The sequence below is a fragment of the Spinacia oleracea genome, chromosome 5 (genome assembly GCF_020520425.1).
Source record: "Spinacia oleracea cultivar Varoflay chromosome 5, BTI_SOV_V1, whole genome shotgun sequence".
Taxonomy (NCBI): domain Eukaryota; kingdom Viridiplantae; phylum Streptophyta; class Magnoliopsida; order Caryophyllales; family Amaranthaceae; genus Spinacia; species Spinacia oleracea.
In genome coordinates this window covers 96,888,442-96,902,520 of record NC_079491.1, presented here as the reverse complement: position 1 = coordinate 96,902,520, position 14,079 = coordinate 96,888,442, and the positions used below count along the sequence as shown (strand labels likewise).

Below are 14,079 nucleotides of genomic sequence, written 5' to 3'. Positions count from 1 at the left end.
TCCCCGCCCTTGTGGCTCATTTGCACCAAAAAAAATGAAATTTAATGATTTTCTTTTTGTTCTATGTAATTAAAAGCATGAGTACTCATAAATTTAACAAAAAAAATGCAAAAAAAATCTCAGATTTAACTTCGCAAAGCAAAAATCAGAAAGATTAGGGATTTAGTTTTCCTTCTAGATTTTAAAGATTACGAATTTACCGTATGTCGTTGGTCGTTGTATATCATTATGAACATCAAACCCCAATTAAAATCAGCATTAAAACTGATGTAAGCCAATTATATTTAAAAATCATAATTCTAATAATACAAATTTATGTTATTGTCTTTTCAGTAGTTAATAGCATCCCCTCTTCTCCCAAACAGAAGTTAATGCACTCTCTCAAACATAAGTTACCTTCTTTGTTGAAATCTGAAATTAAAAATTAAAAATTTATGAGAGATTATTTAACCAAATTCATGAATTAAAATATAAAACAATTAATTAAAATCCATAAAAGCATGAATATTACATACCTTATATTTTGAAATATGCAAAATAAATAAAGCAACAATATTAAAAAAGAACATTTTTTTCATGCATAAAAATTCACAAATTTAATATCTGTTTTTATTTTATATATAGTCTTATTCACAAAAATGTAATTGTTATGCGTACAATATTCCTTGTGTTTTTATGAATACACAGACTTTAATGGCTATAACCTTGAAGTTTGAATATGTCCATACAATTAGATGTTTAATTCTTCTAATCCACGAATTTGTTAAAAAATGAATTGTTTAATTTCTGTTTCTTTATGGTTATGTATTAAATTTCATGAATTATTATTATAAAAATTTGTTTAGTTTCTGTTTTTATTTTTTTGCAAGGATTTGTAGGAAAAGTGTACTTACGTGTGGGAGCGACTTCAAGAAGAAGAACGGTGACGTGGTTCTTATGAGAACGGATTTCTTCTGGTTTTCTTCTGAGAATCAGTGCGGCAATAGATTTGCAGTAAGGGAGAAGTTTTTTTTGTCTTTTGATTTCTGGAAAGTTTTTTCTTCTGGTTTCTGGAGACCTTTTGATTGTTTTTGGTTTCTGCAGTTAATTATAATAATTTTATTCGTTAAGCTGTATTATTCTTTTCTTAATTTGTAATAATTTTCGTTTCATTTGGCAATTGTAATAATTGTAATATTTTCTTTCCCTAATTTTCATTTCTTTCCTGATTTAATCTCTCAATCAACCCTAACTTTGGTAATTGAGATAAAGAAGATTTTATTCTGTGTTATTACAGCTAATGGGCCCATAATCTCGATTTTGGGCGTTACAGTATTTCAATCAAATTAGTTATGTAGTTAAATTATACTATAGAACTATTGGGGGTATTTTTGTTTTTTAACTGGGGGACACAAAAAACAGAGTTACAAAAAAGTCCTCAGCTGTTCCTTTATATAATAGAGATGAAAATATCAGTTTTGTTATGAGACCTCTAAATCCTTAATAGAGCAATTCTATTCACTCCCACTAAAATCATTCAAAGAAAAAAACCCTTGTTAATCTATTGAACCACCCCCGTCAAAATTAACTACAGAGGAAGAAAAATTACCCCCTCAAAATAAACTACCAAGGAAGAAAAAGTTATGCATGCACTACCCCTTAACTCATTGCCATTTCGCCACCAACATCGCCATTTCTCACTTGTAGGTATATCCTACATATATACTCCTTCAATTCAACTTTTTGGTTCAATATATTTTATTAATTATATGGAGATTTCTCACTTAGTTGTTGCTTTAATTTGGTTCCATCTTCCATGGTGTATAATTCTCGTGGCTCAAGACCAAAATGAAATAGTTTTTTTAGTGTAAGAGATAATACTGTAAAATCCAAAATGATTAAGGAAATGTGGGTTGAATTGATGTATATATGTGAAGTTGCGACGTGTTATACAACACTGTCTTAGAAGTAAAATTCGCCCGGACTATGGTGCAATCGGAATAGACGTTGCCCCATAAGATTTTACACAGCAATTCATCTTAATGTGCACTCAAATAAGACGAACTAAGGAACTCATAATATGCTCAGGATAATAGTTTTAGAAAAGGGAGGAGAAGAGAATGAATGTTTTCGGTGTATCACAAATGAGCTCCCTTAATCTGATTATAAGGCAAAAACATCTGTAACCGAAGAATTAAAAATGAATTGCTCAATCAAAATGTTTGTGACTGAAGAATCGGAAATCAATTGCGTAATTAAAACGAAGACGTAAATTAAGGGAGCGTTTTCGATAGTACGATACTTTCATTAAGAGTGTGGAGTGAGCTGCGTAACTGAACGGTCTCATAATAACACACAACCCAGACGGGCGGCGGCGGCGCGCGCGTGGGGATGTCCCCTTCTAGCCCAAACCACTAGGGACAGTACTTCAAAGTATAAACAAAACTTCCCTATATTTAAGCAAGGGAAACATCCTTTTTTCTTTCAATGTGGGATAAAACACTTTTCAATACCACTCTTGAAACCCCCACTTTACTTTTCTACCAATGTGAGACCAAGCCCATTTTCACAAAATGGTAGAATTAAACCTCACTCTTTGTATTGTATCCAACATTTAGTTGCTACGTTTTTCTTATACATACTGCTTATTTTTTGTAACAATATCAACGAAAAGCTTTATTATTTTCAGTTTTCATTGTCGATCATCAATTGAGGAACGTATTGAATTGGAACATTTGATAAAATGTACTTTTTCCTTTTTTGAAAATATATAATTTGATTGCAGTTTTGTAGAATCATATAAATCCAGCTTTTTTAAAATAAAAAATAAAATAAAAGTTCATGCAGCTTATATATTCATCTTTTTGGTTCTATTCAACATCCAACTACCCCATTGTTATGTTTGGGTTCCATACTTCACTTCATACAAGTGCAACTTTTTGCTTCTGCTACGTATATTTAAAAATGGTGTAACATTTAGGTCATGTTCTTCTGAGCTTTTTTAGGCTGAACTAAATTGAACTGAGTTGAATGGAGCTCAGTTGAACTGAACTGAAGTGAATGGAGCTGAACTGAATTGAACTGAACTGAACTGAACTGAATTAAATTGAACTTAATAGAACTGCAATTAAGTTCAAAAGAACAGGGTCTTAGCTTCTATTATTCTATGTCCAACTACCGGTCATTTGCTTACATTAGAATGTTTTAGAATGTTTACTTTATTTTCGTTAATTATGCAGTGAACGAATAACTTCATCGACGGAAGCAACAACAATTTTACACCGTACGAGATTTTTCTTCGAAGAAAGGTGAACTCATTTTAAAACTTATAATTCAAGTAAATCATTACTAAATTCTGTTCGATTATTAATTAGCTTACGGGTTAATTGGTGATATTTCATGAAATGCCTAATTGCTAAATAGTTGTATATGTATATGTAGTACTGAATAATAAAAAAAAAAAAAAGGTATATCTACTACATCAAACGCAGATGACTGACAAACTACTCCACAAACAGAAACATTGTAACAGATTTTGAAAAACAAGTTGAGGCAATAAAACAATGAATAACAATCACCCCCCTTAAGGACCAAATAGAGCTAAACAAAGAGAACGCATGTGTATACTTAAGGTAAAAAAAAAACTTATGTTCCAAACTTAGGACTGAAGTTCTCAAAATCTGTGAGATAAACTCAACATAAGGCTTAAGATAAACATAATCTGCATGTTGTTAAGTGGTATATGCTAATCAACCTTCACAGCTTCCCTACACAGTTTCTCATAGACTAGGGTATAGTAGTTGTTATACGATTTTTGTTAGACAATATTCTGTAAATAATATTGTCCATAGTTAGCTTAATGTAATTATGTATAATAGGGTTACTTAGGATTACTATATATTGTGAATAATTAACGAAGGTCTCCTCAAGGAGAATTATCTCATCTTACATGGTATCAAGCCCTAACCCTAGCCACCTCTTTCTCGACCTTCCTCTCCGTTTTTCTCTGCTCTCCTCCTCTTCTCACCATGACTGACGGTGAGGATACTCCTACCTCCGCTGCTACTCCGACCACGGTTGTCAACGCCTACCACCCGTCGTTGGGTGTTACTAATATCCATGGCCTTGTCTCTCTTGCCCTTGATGTTAATAAGGTACAATATTCACCATGGGCGACACTCTTTCCCACTCATGCAAAGGTCTTTAATGTTCTCGATCACATTTATCCCGTGGTGGCTCGTCCAACGGACCTAACTGACGAGATGTGGGAATGGCTTGATGCCGCCGTTCTTCAATGGATCTATGGCACGATTTCTACTGACCTTCTGTATAAGATTTAGGATGAAAAGGCTACAGCTATGGTGGCTTGGGATAACCTACGCAACTTTTTCCAGGATAACAGGGGCAGTCGGGTTGTCCATCTTGATAACCGTTTTGGCTCTATCAAACTCAAGAATTGTGCGACTCTGGATGATTACCGTTCGGAGTTGAAGGATGTTTCCGACCAGTTGGCGGCAATTGGCCACCCTATCTCGGAGGAACGATTGGTTCTCAAGTTGGCTGCAAAACTTACGCCGGAGTACAGGACGATGGGGACGTTGATTCAGCAAAGCAATCCTTTTCCCTCGTTTGTCGAGGCATGCTCCATGCTTGATCTTGAACGGCGCACCCGCGAAGAGAATGACGACGTCGAGTCTGCTCCACCGACTGCTTTGGTGGCGGCGGCGGCGGCCAATGTATCCGCGTACCCAGTGGCTGCTCAACCTAACTCCGGTGGCGGTAAAGGGAAAGGAAAGGGGAAGAAAAAATGGAATAATAAAAACTCCGGTAAGAACTCAGGCAATAACAACCGTGGGAATCAATCCTCTCAAAACAATTAGCAGGTTTCTTTTCCATGGATGGTGTAACACCCTAATAATTCCTTGCTTTTTATAAAACATTTTCCGACTTAAAACACAGGAATTACCAAGATATTACCGCCACCGTGATAACGGCTAATAATATTTACCAGAATTACGCAGCGGAATTAACTAACTTTAAAAACATATTAAATAGTTAATGGGTCATTAAAACAAACTGGAACCACTAAGGCCCAAAACCAAAGTATTAAATATTTCAAAATCTATTAACTATAAATAGTAGCAATAGTAGTAGTCATGACTATAAATAGAGTTTAAAAAATATGGAAGATTAAGCTCTCAACACGATTCCCATGATAACTTCTCCGGCAAGTTATCTCTACAAACCTGCTTTATTAAAATTCTACTCCCCAACAACGCAAATGCAATTGATGGATCATCATAGGGTCATTAAGGCAAAGGCCATGACCAGAAGACATGAAGCACGAAGTCAGCAAAAGCTGAGTACGAACAAGCTAGAATAGCATTCTATCCTAACATGCTTCACTCAACGAATTAATAATCCACATGCAAAAGCCATATAATAAACAAGTAAACATGGAGACAAGTCTCGACACTTGACACGACTCTTGACTCACAGTTTAATAAAGAAGTAGCTTCGAACGGGTAATTAAAATAAAGTATCCTCAAAAGGAAAGAAAAGGGTGATGGGAGCCAACCATACACCAAATAATAATAAGTTGGGCTACTACCGACAGTCGGGCCATACCGACGGAATTCCAATGCACAACGGCATAAAAGAAGAATGAAACAACGTCTTGTATCATTCAAGGAGTACAAGTTTTCCGGCAAGACTCCCCCCATTGTTCATACTCAAGGTATATACGTTCCAAGAGTTTTGAAGCTCTTTCGGGTTACACTCTACGTTAATTAGTATGTTATGTTCAAGGCGACTAAAGACTCTACACAAGACACAACATGCAAACAATTAAACAACTAAACAATTCAACAATGACACTTCATTTTTAATCCTTTAGGACTTGGGATCAAACATAGACTTAAGTGAAATTACTCCCATTGTTCCTTCTCAAAAACACTGTTTGAGATAACCCGACATTGCCTATTAACAAGCGGGGTGTGCCCTTAGCACGAATTGTCCTTAATTCAATTCACATAGACTCTCTAACATATTCTACCCCTTCGTAGAATATATATTGCTCACCGGCAATATTCCATAGGCTCAACATATGCTATACATCCCGTACTATAGCATAATAATAATAATAATAATAATAATAATAATAATAATAATAATAATAATAATAATAATAATAATAATAATAATAATAATAATAATAATAATAATAATAATAACTTGCATGCGCAATACTCATACATGCAAACCAACTTGAACAACATGCTAGACATAATTCAACGATTATAAAAGTCCATAACATGATAGTTCAATAGAATCTATAAAGCATAATTCAATTCATAACATGCTCGTGCACATAGATTCAATAATAATAATAACATGCTCGTTCTCAAAATCAAACATGAATTTCCAACATTTAAGTTCACATGATTCGCATTCAATACACTTCACAAAGTCCTCAAGGGATGGGTGGTCACCCTAGTCTTGTACGTACCTGGAATACCTAGGTACGGGGGCCAATGTGCGAATCACGACTCACTAGAAATCACCTCCTATAAACAAAATGGAGAAATTTAATTATTATCCATGTTTACTAAATTTCCAGAAACTATTTAAGATTCTAAAACCTTTGTTTGAATTAGAAATTAATCGTTCTTTAACAATCTAATTATTGGTCAATTAAAGTCCTAGTACCAAAAATATTGACTTTTGACCTTTAAAAATCATTAAAAATCAACACTTTACGACCTTATATTAAATCTGAAAATTAAGATTTATTCCCATAATTTAAATCATCATTAAATTATGTAAATCAATTTCCTATACTGTTGGGATTAAAACCCTAGTAATAAACAATCATAAAAACTATGTTTTGGTAATAAAAATTGACACTTTATTATTTTATTAAATCTGAAAAATAATAACTCTTCTAATTAAAATCAACCTCATGAATTCAAATATGAAAAACATCATAATACGGTGTTCATAACCGTTCCCAACAATTTAAACAATCCAAAACAATAATAGTAATTTAATAATTTAAAAACGGAATTTGGAAAAGGTTAAAAGTATACGGAGTATGAACGATCAACAACAACAACAACACACACAACACAATTGTGTTGCGTGTGGGCAGCAGCACAAGGCAGCAGCGACGAGCAAGGCTCGGGACTGGGCTGTGCACGGACGAAAACGAGAGAGGAAAGGAAAAAGTGAAGTACTGCAGCAGGAATTTAGAATGCACATAACTTTTAATCTATAACTCGGAATCGATCGATTCTGGAGGCAAAGTTCAAGAACTTTTCGAGATCAACAATTTTGAAACAGAAACCTTTTTCTGAAAATGAACGGAAGTAGGATAAAACGACCTAAAAGAAGTTCGACGAAAGAAAGAGGAATTTAGGGTTAGGGTTTTACTTTTAGGTTTAATGAATAAAGTGAGGGATTTTGAGGGTGAGCACCTATATTTATAGGCTTAGGAAACTCAAAGATGGGCTAGGCTTCAGGATTCCCTTTCGGGCTTCATTAAACATAAGATGAGCTTGCTTAATTTGTTTGGACTTGAACTTGGAATTGAATTGGGCTAGATTAATTAAAAATCGTTTTACTTTTGAAACCCAATTAAATTCCCAAAATGAAATAATAAATTCGTTTGGTACTTAATTAAAAATACATTTAAATAATATTTAAATGCGATTTAAATTCTAAAAATCATAAAAATACTTTATAAATATAATAAAATATATTTATAATTACAGAAAATACGAGGTATTACAGATGGGGCCTTGGGGTCCATACTTTGCCCCTTGTCCTTACCCATCCCTGCCGGCCCAGTGGAGAGGCCCAATGCAACAACCTCAGAAATATTCTCAAACTCCACAACATTCAAGCCAAGGTATTTTGGGCCCAGCACCACGCCAACCCAATAGTGCTTTCTTGGTTCCAGGCAGTTAGTATCAACCCACGGATATGCCGACTTTCTTTAATGCTATGAATCTTCAACCTCGATTAGAATTGGTATATGGATACGAGTGCTGATGTGGCCTAAAAGAATGCCACCTGACTGAATTATTAAAGCCCAGAAAGAAGGCCCAAAAGCCCACCAGCGGGCTTTCCTCAACTTCACAGGGCCAAGGCCCAAACGATTAAAAGGCCCACTTGGTCCAGACCAAGCCTCCAAAAAACTTAGCAGGACACGTGTCCTAATCTTGCACAACATCCAATCATGCAGGACCAGTTCCCGAGAAACCCTAGCAGTATAAATAGTGCAGATCCCTAGGTAAAAGGCATTCAATTCATTCCCACCAACCTAAAACTATCATTGCTCTACCTTCTCTCTACAAATTACTTTTCTCTCTAGCTTATACTTACTTAAGCATCGGAGGGAATATTCCTGCGGGAATATTCTTGTTTTGCAGGTTGCCAGAAGTTCGTGCCAGCTCATACTTGATACCTCAGAGGAACGCGTGACACGTCATCACCGTAAAAGATCCCACAACATTTGGCGCCGTCTGTGGGGAGGTACAGTGTCCTGGCCGAACTACACTCTGACAGAGAGACGACACATTGAAGAAGCCAATCGAATCGCAAATGCAGGGAACACACCGCGACGGATGCAGGCTGAGGTGGTTGTTGAAGAAGAACCAATAACCGAGGCGTCTCCTCCAGGCGGCCATCTAAGCCCCAGCGTCCGAGACGCCGTGTTAGACGAGAATCTAGATTTGCCAGTCTCGGTGGGCTCCCTCCGCGAGATCTTAACGGGATTCCCACAGCAAATGAATCAGACCTATCGACAACAGATGAGCACTACATTGGAAGATGAAATTCGGAAAATAATGCTAATCTACTGCGCTGAGAGGACGGCTCCACAGAGGCCCCTCAGTCTAGGCGTCAATCGGATCAGCAGAATGCCGCTCAGATCCAACGTTTGGAGGGATGGAGAAGGTTCTCGTCCACAAGCAAGCAGGGGAGTCAGCCCTGTGCCTGAGCACTCGGGAAACGGCCATGACCCCCCACCTTCTTACCTCGAAGGGACCCAGTCATACGACCATCGTCTAGGGGAAGCCCACCAGCCGTCTTACGGCCAGCCTCAAGATGTCAAGAACATTATGAAGCTGAATCTGAACTATCAGACACCGGGTCCACTCCTGTGATGGAAGATCCGCCATTCTATCCCACTACACGTGGACCGACCCAGGTGACGCCCCATAGGGTAAGCATGCGCCCCCGCCTGCTATCCAACCGCCGTGAACCAACCTATCATATTCAGCAAGGGCTCAACAACCTGACGTTAAGGTACATGAGTACCCCTTTCTCTGACGAGATCATGAACGCCCCGAAGGAACCCTAGGTAAAAACTCCTACAATTGAAGCGTATGACGGGACCACCAATCCGATATGCACCTTGTCGCATACCGCCATCACATCTACGTTCAGGGAACCAATGAAGCCACTTGGTGCAAATACTTTCCAGCCACGCTCAAAGGAGTAGCGTCTAAATGGTTTGAACGGCTGCCCCCAGGATCAATTGCCTCTTTTAACGAACTACAAACTTTGTTCTCTACGAGGTTCATGGCGCACAAGGAAGAAAGGAAAACGAGTATGAATTTGGGACGGATCCAACAAGGGAAAGATGAGTCCCTAAGAAGCTACGTGAAGCGTTTCAATCTAGAGGCTGGACAGATCCCAGACTTGCCTGATGGCGTCTCATTTGATAATTTTATCAGAGGATTGAAGAAGGGATCCTTCAAGTTTGATCTGGTTAAGAAGAGTGTAAGGACTATGGCCGAGGTCCTGGACGAGGCTGAAGCATTTATCCACGCAACAGAAATATACAGCGCGTCAAAGGAAGGAAGGATTGGTGAAACAACAGACTCCTCCGGGAAGAAGGATAAAGTGGACCGAAAATCCCCACGAGTGAATGGCACATGGGCTCTCTCAAAAGAGCATGATACCAACTCTCCTGGGCACAAGAGAGAACGACCGCAAGAAAATGAATATTTTGAGTACAACACATATCTTCTCACCATACTAAAAGACGTGGGAACAAGGTACGACCTTGATCGACCTTTCCCCATGAAATCTCCTGCTGAGACTCGAGATCCCAAATTATATTGCCAGTTCCATGAAGACATAGGACATGAAACCAAGAATTGTAAAAGCTTGAAGAGGGATTTAGATGGCCTAGCCTCCAAAGGACACCTCAAGAACTACTTACAGAAGAATGCTCATGGCTTTGGAAAAAACCAATACAAAAAGAACAAGTCACCTGCCTCACCGACTAAGGGACAACACATCGACGGGGGATTTGTAGCCGTCCGCTGGAGGACCCACCATGAGAGGACAGAAAGATTATGCTCGCCGCTTAGGACAAGTGCTGCTGTCAGCCAAAGCGCCCATGGATCCATTCCCAAGGATAAAAATATGTGAGTCAGATGGCGGACAGATAGCCACGCCGCATGATGATCCCCTTGTGGTCGAATTCAAGATATCTAACATGAGGGTTAAACGCATACTAATAGACACGGGAAGCTCGTCCGACATAATGAGTCTAGAATGCCTCAATCGCCTAGCGCATGACCCCAAAACCATCGAAAGAATTCACCATCCCATCATTGGTTTCGGAGGGAGTATCATTCACCCTGTTGGCGTCATCACTCTTCCGGTTCGAATTGGGAATAGGAAGAATGGGCGAAAGATAGGGGTGGACTTCCTAATTGTCAAAGACTTGACTGCGTACAATGTCATCTTGGGACGACCCACCCTAAACAAGATTAAGGTTGTAGTCGTCACCCATCTGATTCTTCTGAAGTTTGTGTGCAATGATGGAGTTATAGGCACCATACATGGAGATCAACAATAGGCTAGGGACTGTTACCTGACGACCCTCAACCCGTCAGCATGGAAGCAAGACTCTGCCGAAGTTAGAGGAAAACGAAAGCATGAAGATGAACCTCAAGTCGCCAAAGAAACTAAACCCGTCCAAATAGAAGCGGTCAAAATTGAAGAAAGTGGCTGAAAGTAGAACATCATTAGGGTAACTATTGTACTCAGAGCCTACAAAACGGCCTAGCTATTGTACTAGAGCCCACAAAACGGCCTGTAAACGCCCGCCTAAGACACGGTGAATGTAGCAAGCAATTTAGTAAATGAACACTTATCTGACGAATACAAGTCCCAGTTGAACCTTTAAAAAGGAACACTAAAGGGTGAAGAAACTCACCAGAAAACAATCCCTAAAATAGTGGCGTCAAAAAATAAAAATAAACAATACCCAGTGCTAATAAACACGAAGGGTTTGGACGTACCCAGTGCTAATAAACACGAAGGGTTTAGACATCCAACATGACGCCTTTTCTTCGAAAGGCGCCCAAAAAAGAAGACTTAAACAAGAGCAAACATTCAGACATAAGACCTCCTCCTTGGATGGCGTCTAAAAAGACTAATCGTTTGACGGCCTGAGAAGTGGCCTAGATTAGCGCCTCAAATTAGGCTGATCACCTAAAACACTGAGGTTCTCGTCCAACAAATGGACCCAAAAAGAATTCCCAAGAAATCAGTAACGAACTGATGGAATTAAAATAAAATAAAGTGCACAACGGCACGAATTGTTTATACATAGCGCTCAAGGCGCAAACAAACCAAGTCAAATAAATGCCAAAAGGCACCAAAGTTATTACAAACGCCCACGGCGTTATTTAAACCAACTACGAGAAAAGCCGCTTAAGGATGAGGGGCAATAGAACTCCCGTCCTGGACGTCTTGGCCTTCAGGGGTGTTCACCTCGTCTTCCTCCATGTCCTCCTCCCCGTCACTGACGAACTTAGGGGGATCTAGGCCTAGGCGTCTAGCCGTCGAAACGGCTATCTGATGGGAGATACGGCGTTTGAACCAGGAAAAGTCTTTCTCGTCCATAGACTGGTCCCACGCCTTTTGGGCACTCTCCAAGATGGACTCCTCGCCCAACTTGAAAGAGCTGGCAGCCTCCTTGCGCACGACCTCAATCTTCCCCTGCATGGTCTTGAGCTGATCCTCAAGAACACTCACCTTGGAAGAGAAATTAGTCACCCGCTCCGAGACGGAAGAGTACTCCTTTCTCAACACGGCCAGCCGCTCCTCATGCTCCAGCAACTTCTCTTTATACTTCTCGGCGTCCTCCTCGGCCTTCCTCAGAGCTTCTGTCTTGGATTTGATCTCCTTGTCCGCGTCCAAGTTGATCAATCTGGCCGTCTTCTCAGCATATTGCTCATGATTCTCGATATGGTCCTTGTGCTTGAGCATCTCATTATGCATATCAAAGCGATAGTTCCTACTCTCGGCACAGCGAATGAAAAGATGCCAAAGACAACATAGGATTAAAAACAACGTACATATATAATCATAACTACAAAGATCCAGGAGTAAGTGTCTCACATCAAGGACGAGGGACTGAATGGACCCAAAGAATCCCAAGTCAATCCCGGGGAGTGACCTCACATATTCCTCAGGGATGGCCGCATACACGTCCGCACGGATCTTATCCTTCGCCTCTGAGCTAAAACCGGCAGAAGGGGGATGCTCGCCACCTCGGCCCGCCGCATCCGCTTGAACATCTCAACTAAACCAAACGCCAAGATTATCAAACATCGTGCAAATCCCAACTTGACACGACAGATTTAAAGTACAGAAAACACTAACCAATTGGCGAAGCTGCAGGAGAAGTAGAGGTATTATCAGTAGAAGGAGCCTTAGCTTCCTTGCCTTTACCCTTGTCCTCCTTGGACGAGGTGGTGGCGTCAGCAGCCTCAGCCTGTTCAACTGCTACTTCGTTAGCAGCTGCTCCAGCAGCAAAATCCCTTTCGATGTCCGCCTGGGAAGGGACCTCCTTTTGCTCAGGAGGAGGAATGAACGTCTGGGTAGGAAGAACCTCTCCCTCAGCTAGAGGAGCGGACGGTTTTGGTACCGAAGGCTTTGTGCCGGCATCGGCCGTACCCATCTTCTTAAAGAAGGGCCGTTTTGGCTTAGGAGCCTCCGTCGAAGATGCAGGACGCTTCTTCGTAGCTGGCAAAGTGGGTTCCTAAAGATGAAGGAAGTCAGCGACCAACTCAATATAAAAAACGAACAGAGGCAAAAGCTTAAAAATAATAGATAAAAATTACCTTGGCGACGTCACCAGAGGCACCCTCGCTGGAATTCTTGGAGGAGTCCTTTTTCTTGGCCTCCACGGCCTTGAGAATGTCCTCAGTGTACACCTCGGACAGCCAAGCAGGTACTTCCACTACACCCTTGTCTTTAGAGGATAGGCGATCCATGGCAGAACCTACAAAGCCAAGGGTTAATAAAAAATAAAAAAATAAAAAAAAGAAAGTGAAAATCTATGGGTAACTACCTCTACTCAAATAGGAACAAAGACCAACGGCCGAAAGAAAGACTATATTGGTGAACTGGCCGACATGGGGAAGCCAAGCATTAGGCACCCAGGCATGGCTCTTTGACGACAGCCGATACATCTCGGCCCGGAACAAGGGCTTCACTAGTCCCCACTCTCTGGACGAAAGGCGAGGGTAGGCATCAGCTTTAAACAAATAGCGGGGCCGACGGTTTCACGTAGTAAGACGTCTAGAAAGAGAGAGGTCTTCCATTCGAACAATAGACCACTTCTTCCTCCACCAAACCCAACTAGAAGTCTTACCCACCACCGTCTTATATCCCCGACGGCTGTAAAGGGTGAACCACCCCTAGGGAGAACGAGAAGAAGGGGCAATGACTACGAGACGAAGGAAAGCAGGAAAGGAAGGGGTGACGCCGCTCAAAGCACACTTGGCAATAAAACCAAAAACGTTTGCCCAGGAGTTAGGCGTCAATTGAGCAAGGCCAATGTCATACCCCTCCAAAACGTCCATCATAAAGGGGTGCAAAGGATATCTAAGATCCAACCTAAAGGCAGCAGTATAAACAGCTACCTCTCCCTGGGAGAGTTGGTCCACGGAGTCATGGGGTCGAGGGCTCCTAAGACTAAAACCTGGGGACAGAAGCAGAAAACGCTCAAAGTCACGTCCCTGCTCCCTCAAATACCTCAGCCATTTCATGCTGGGAAAGATATCGGAA

The 14,079-nt window shown here is 40.3% G+C and overlaps 1 protein-coding gene across 1 annotated transcript; it reads left to right on the top strand.

Annotated features, from left to right (window-relative positions):
* The first annotated feature begins 4,007 nt into the window (after nucleotides 1–4,007).
* LOC110776927 (uncharacterized) lies at nucleotides 4,008–4,859 on the top strand. The gene is made up of 2 exons (XM_021981499.2): nucleotides 4,008–4,133; nucleotides 4,320–4,859. The coding sequence occupies exons 1-2, from the start codon at nucleotides 4,008–4,010 to the stop codon at nucleotides 4,857–4,859; spliced, it is 666 nt and encodes a 221-aa protein (XP_021837191.2).
* The last annotated feature ends 9,220 nt before the right edge of the window (nucleotides 4,860–14,079 follow it).

Bases quoted from the DNA above. Each gene is read 5' to 3' on its own strand.
- LOC110776927 (XM_021981499.2), top strand. From the start codon at position 4,008: ATGACTGACGGTGAGGATACTCCTACCTCCGCTGCTACTCCGACCACG. The intron at 4,134-4,319 runs GTACAATATTCA...TATAAGATTTAG, and splicing joins TTGCCCTTGATGTTAATAAG to GATGAAAAGGCTACAGCTAT.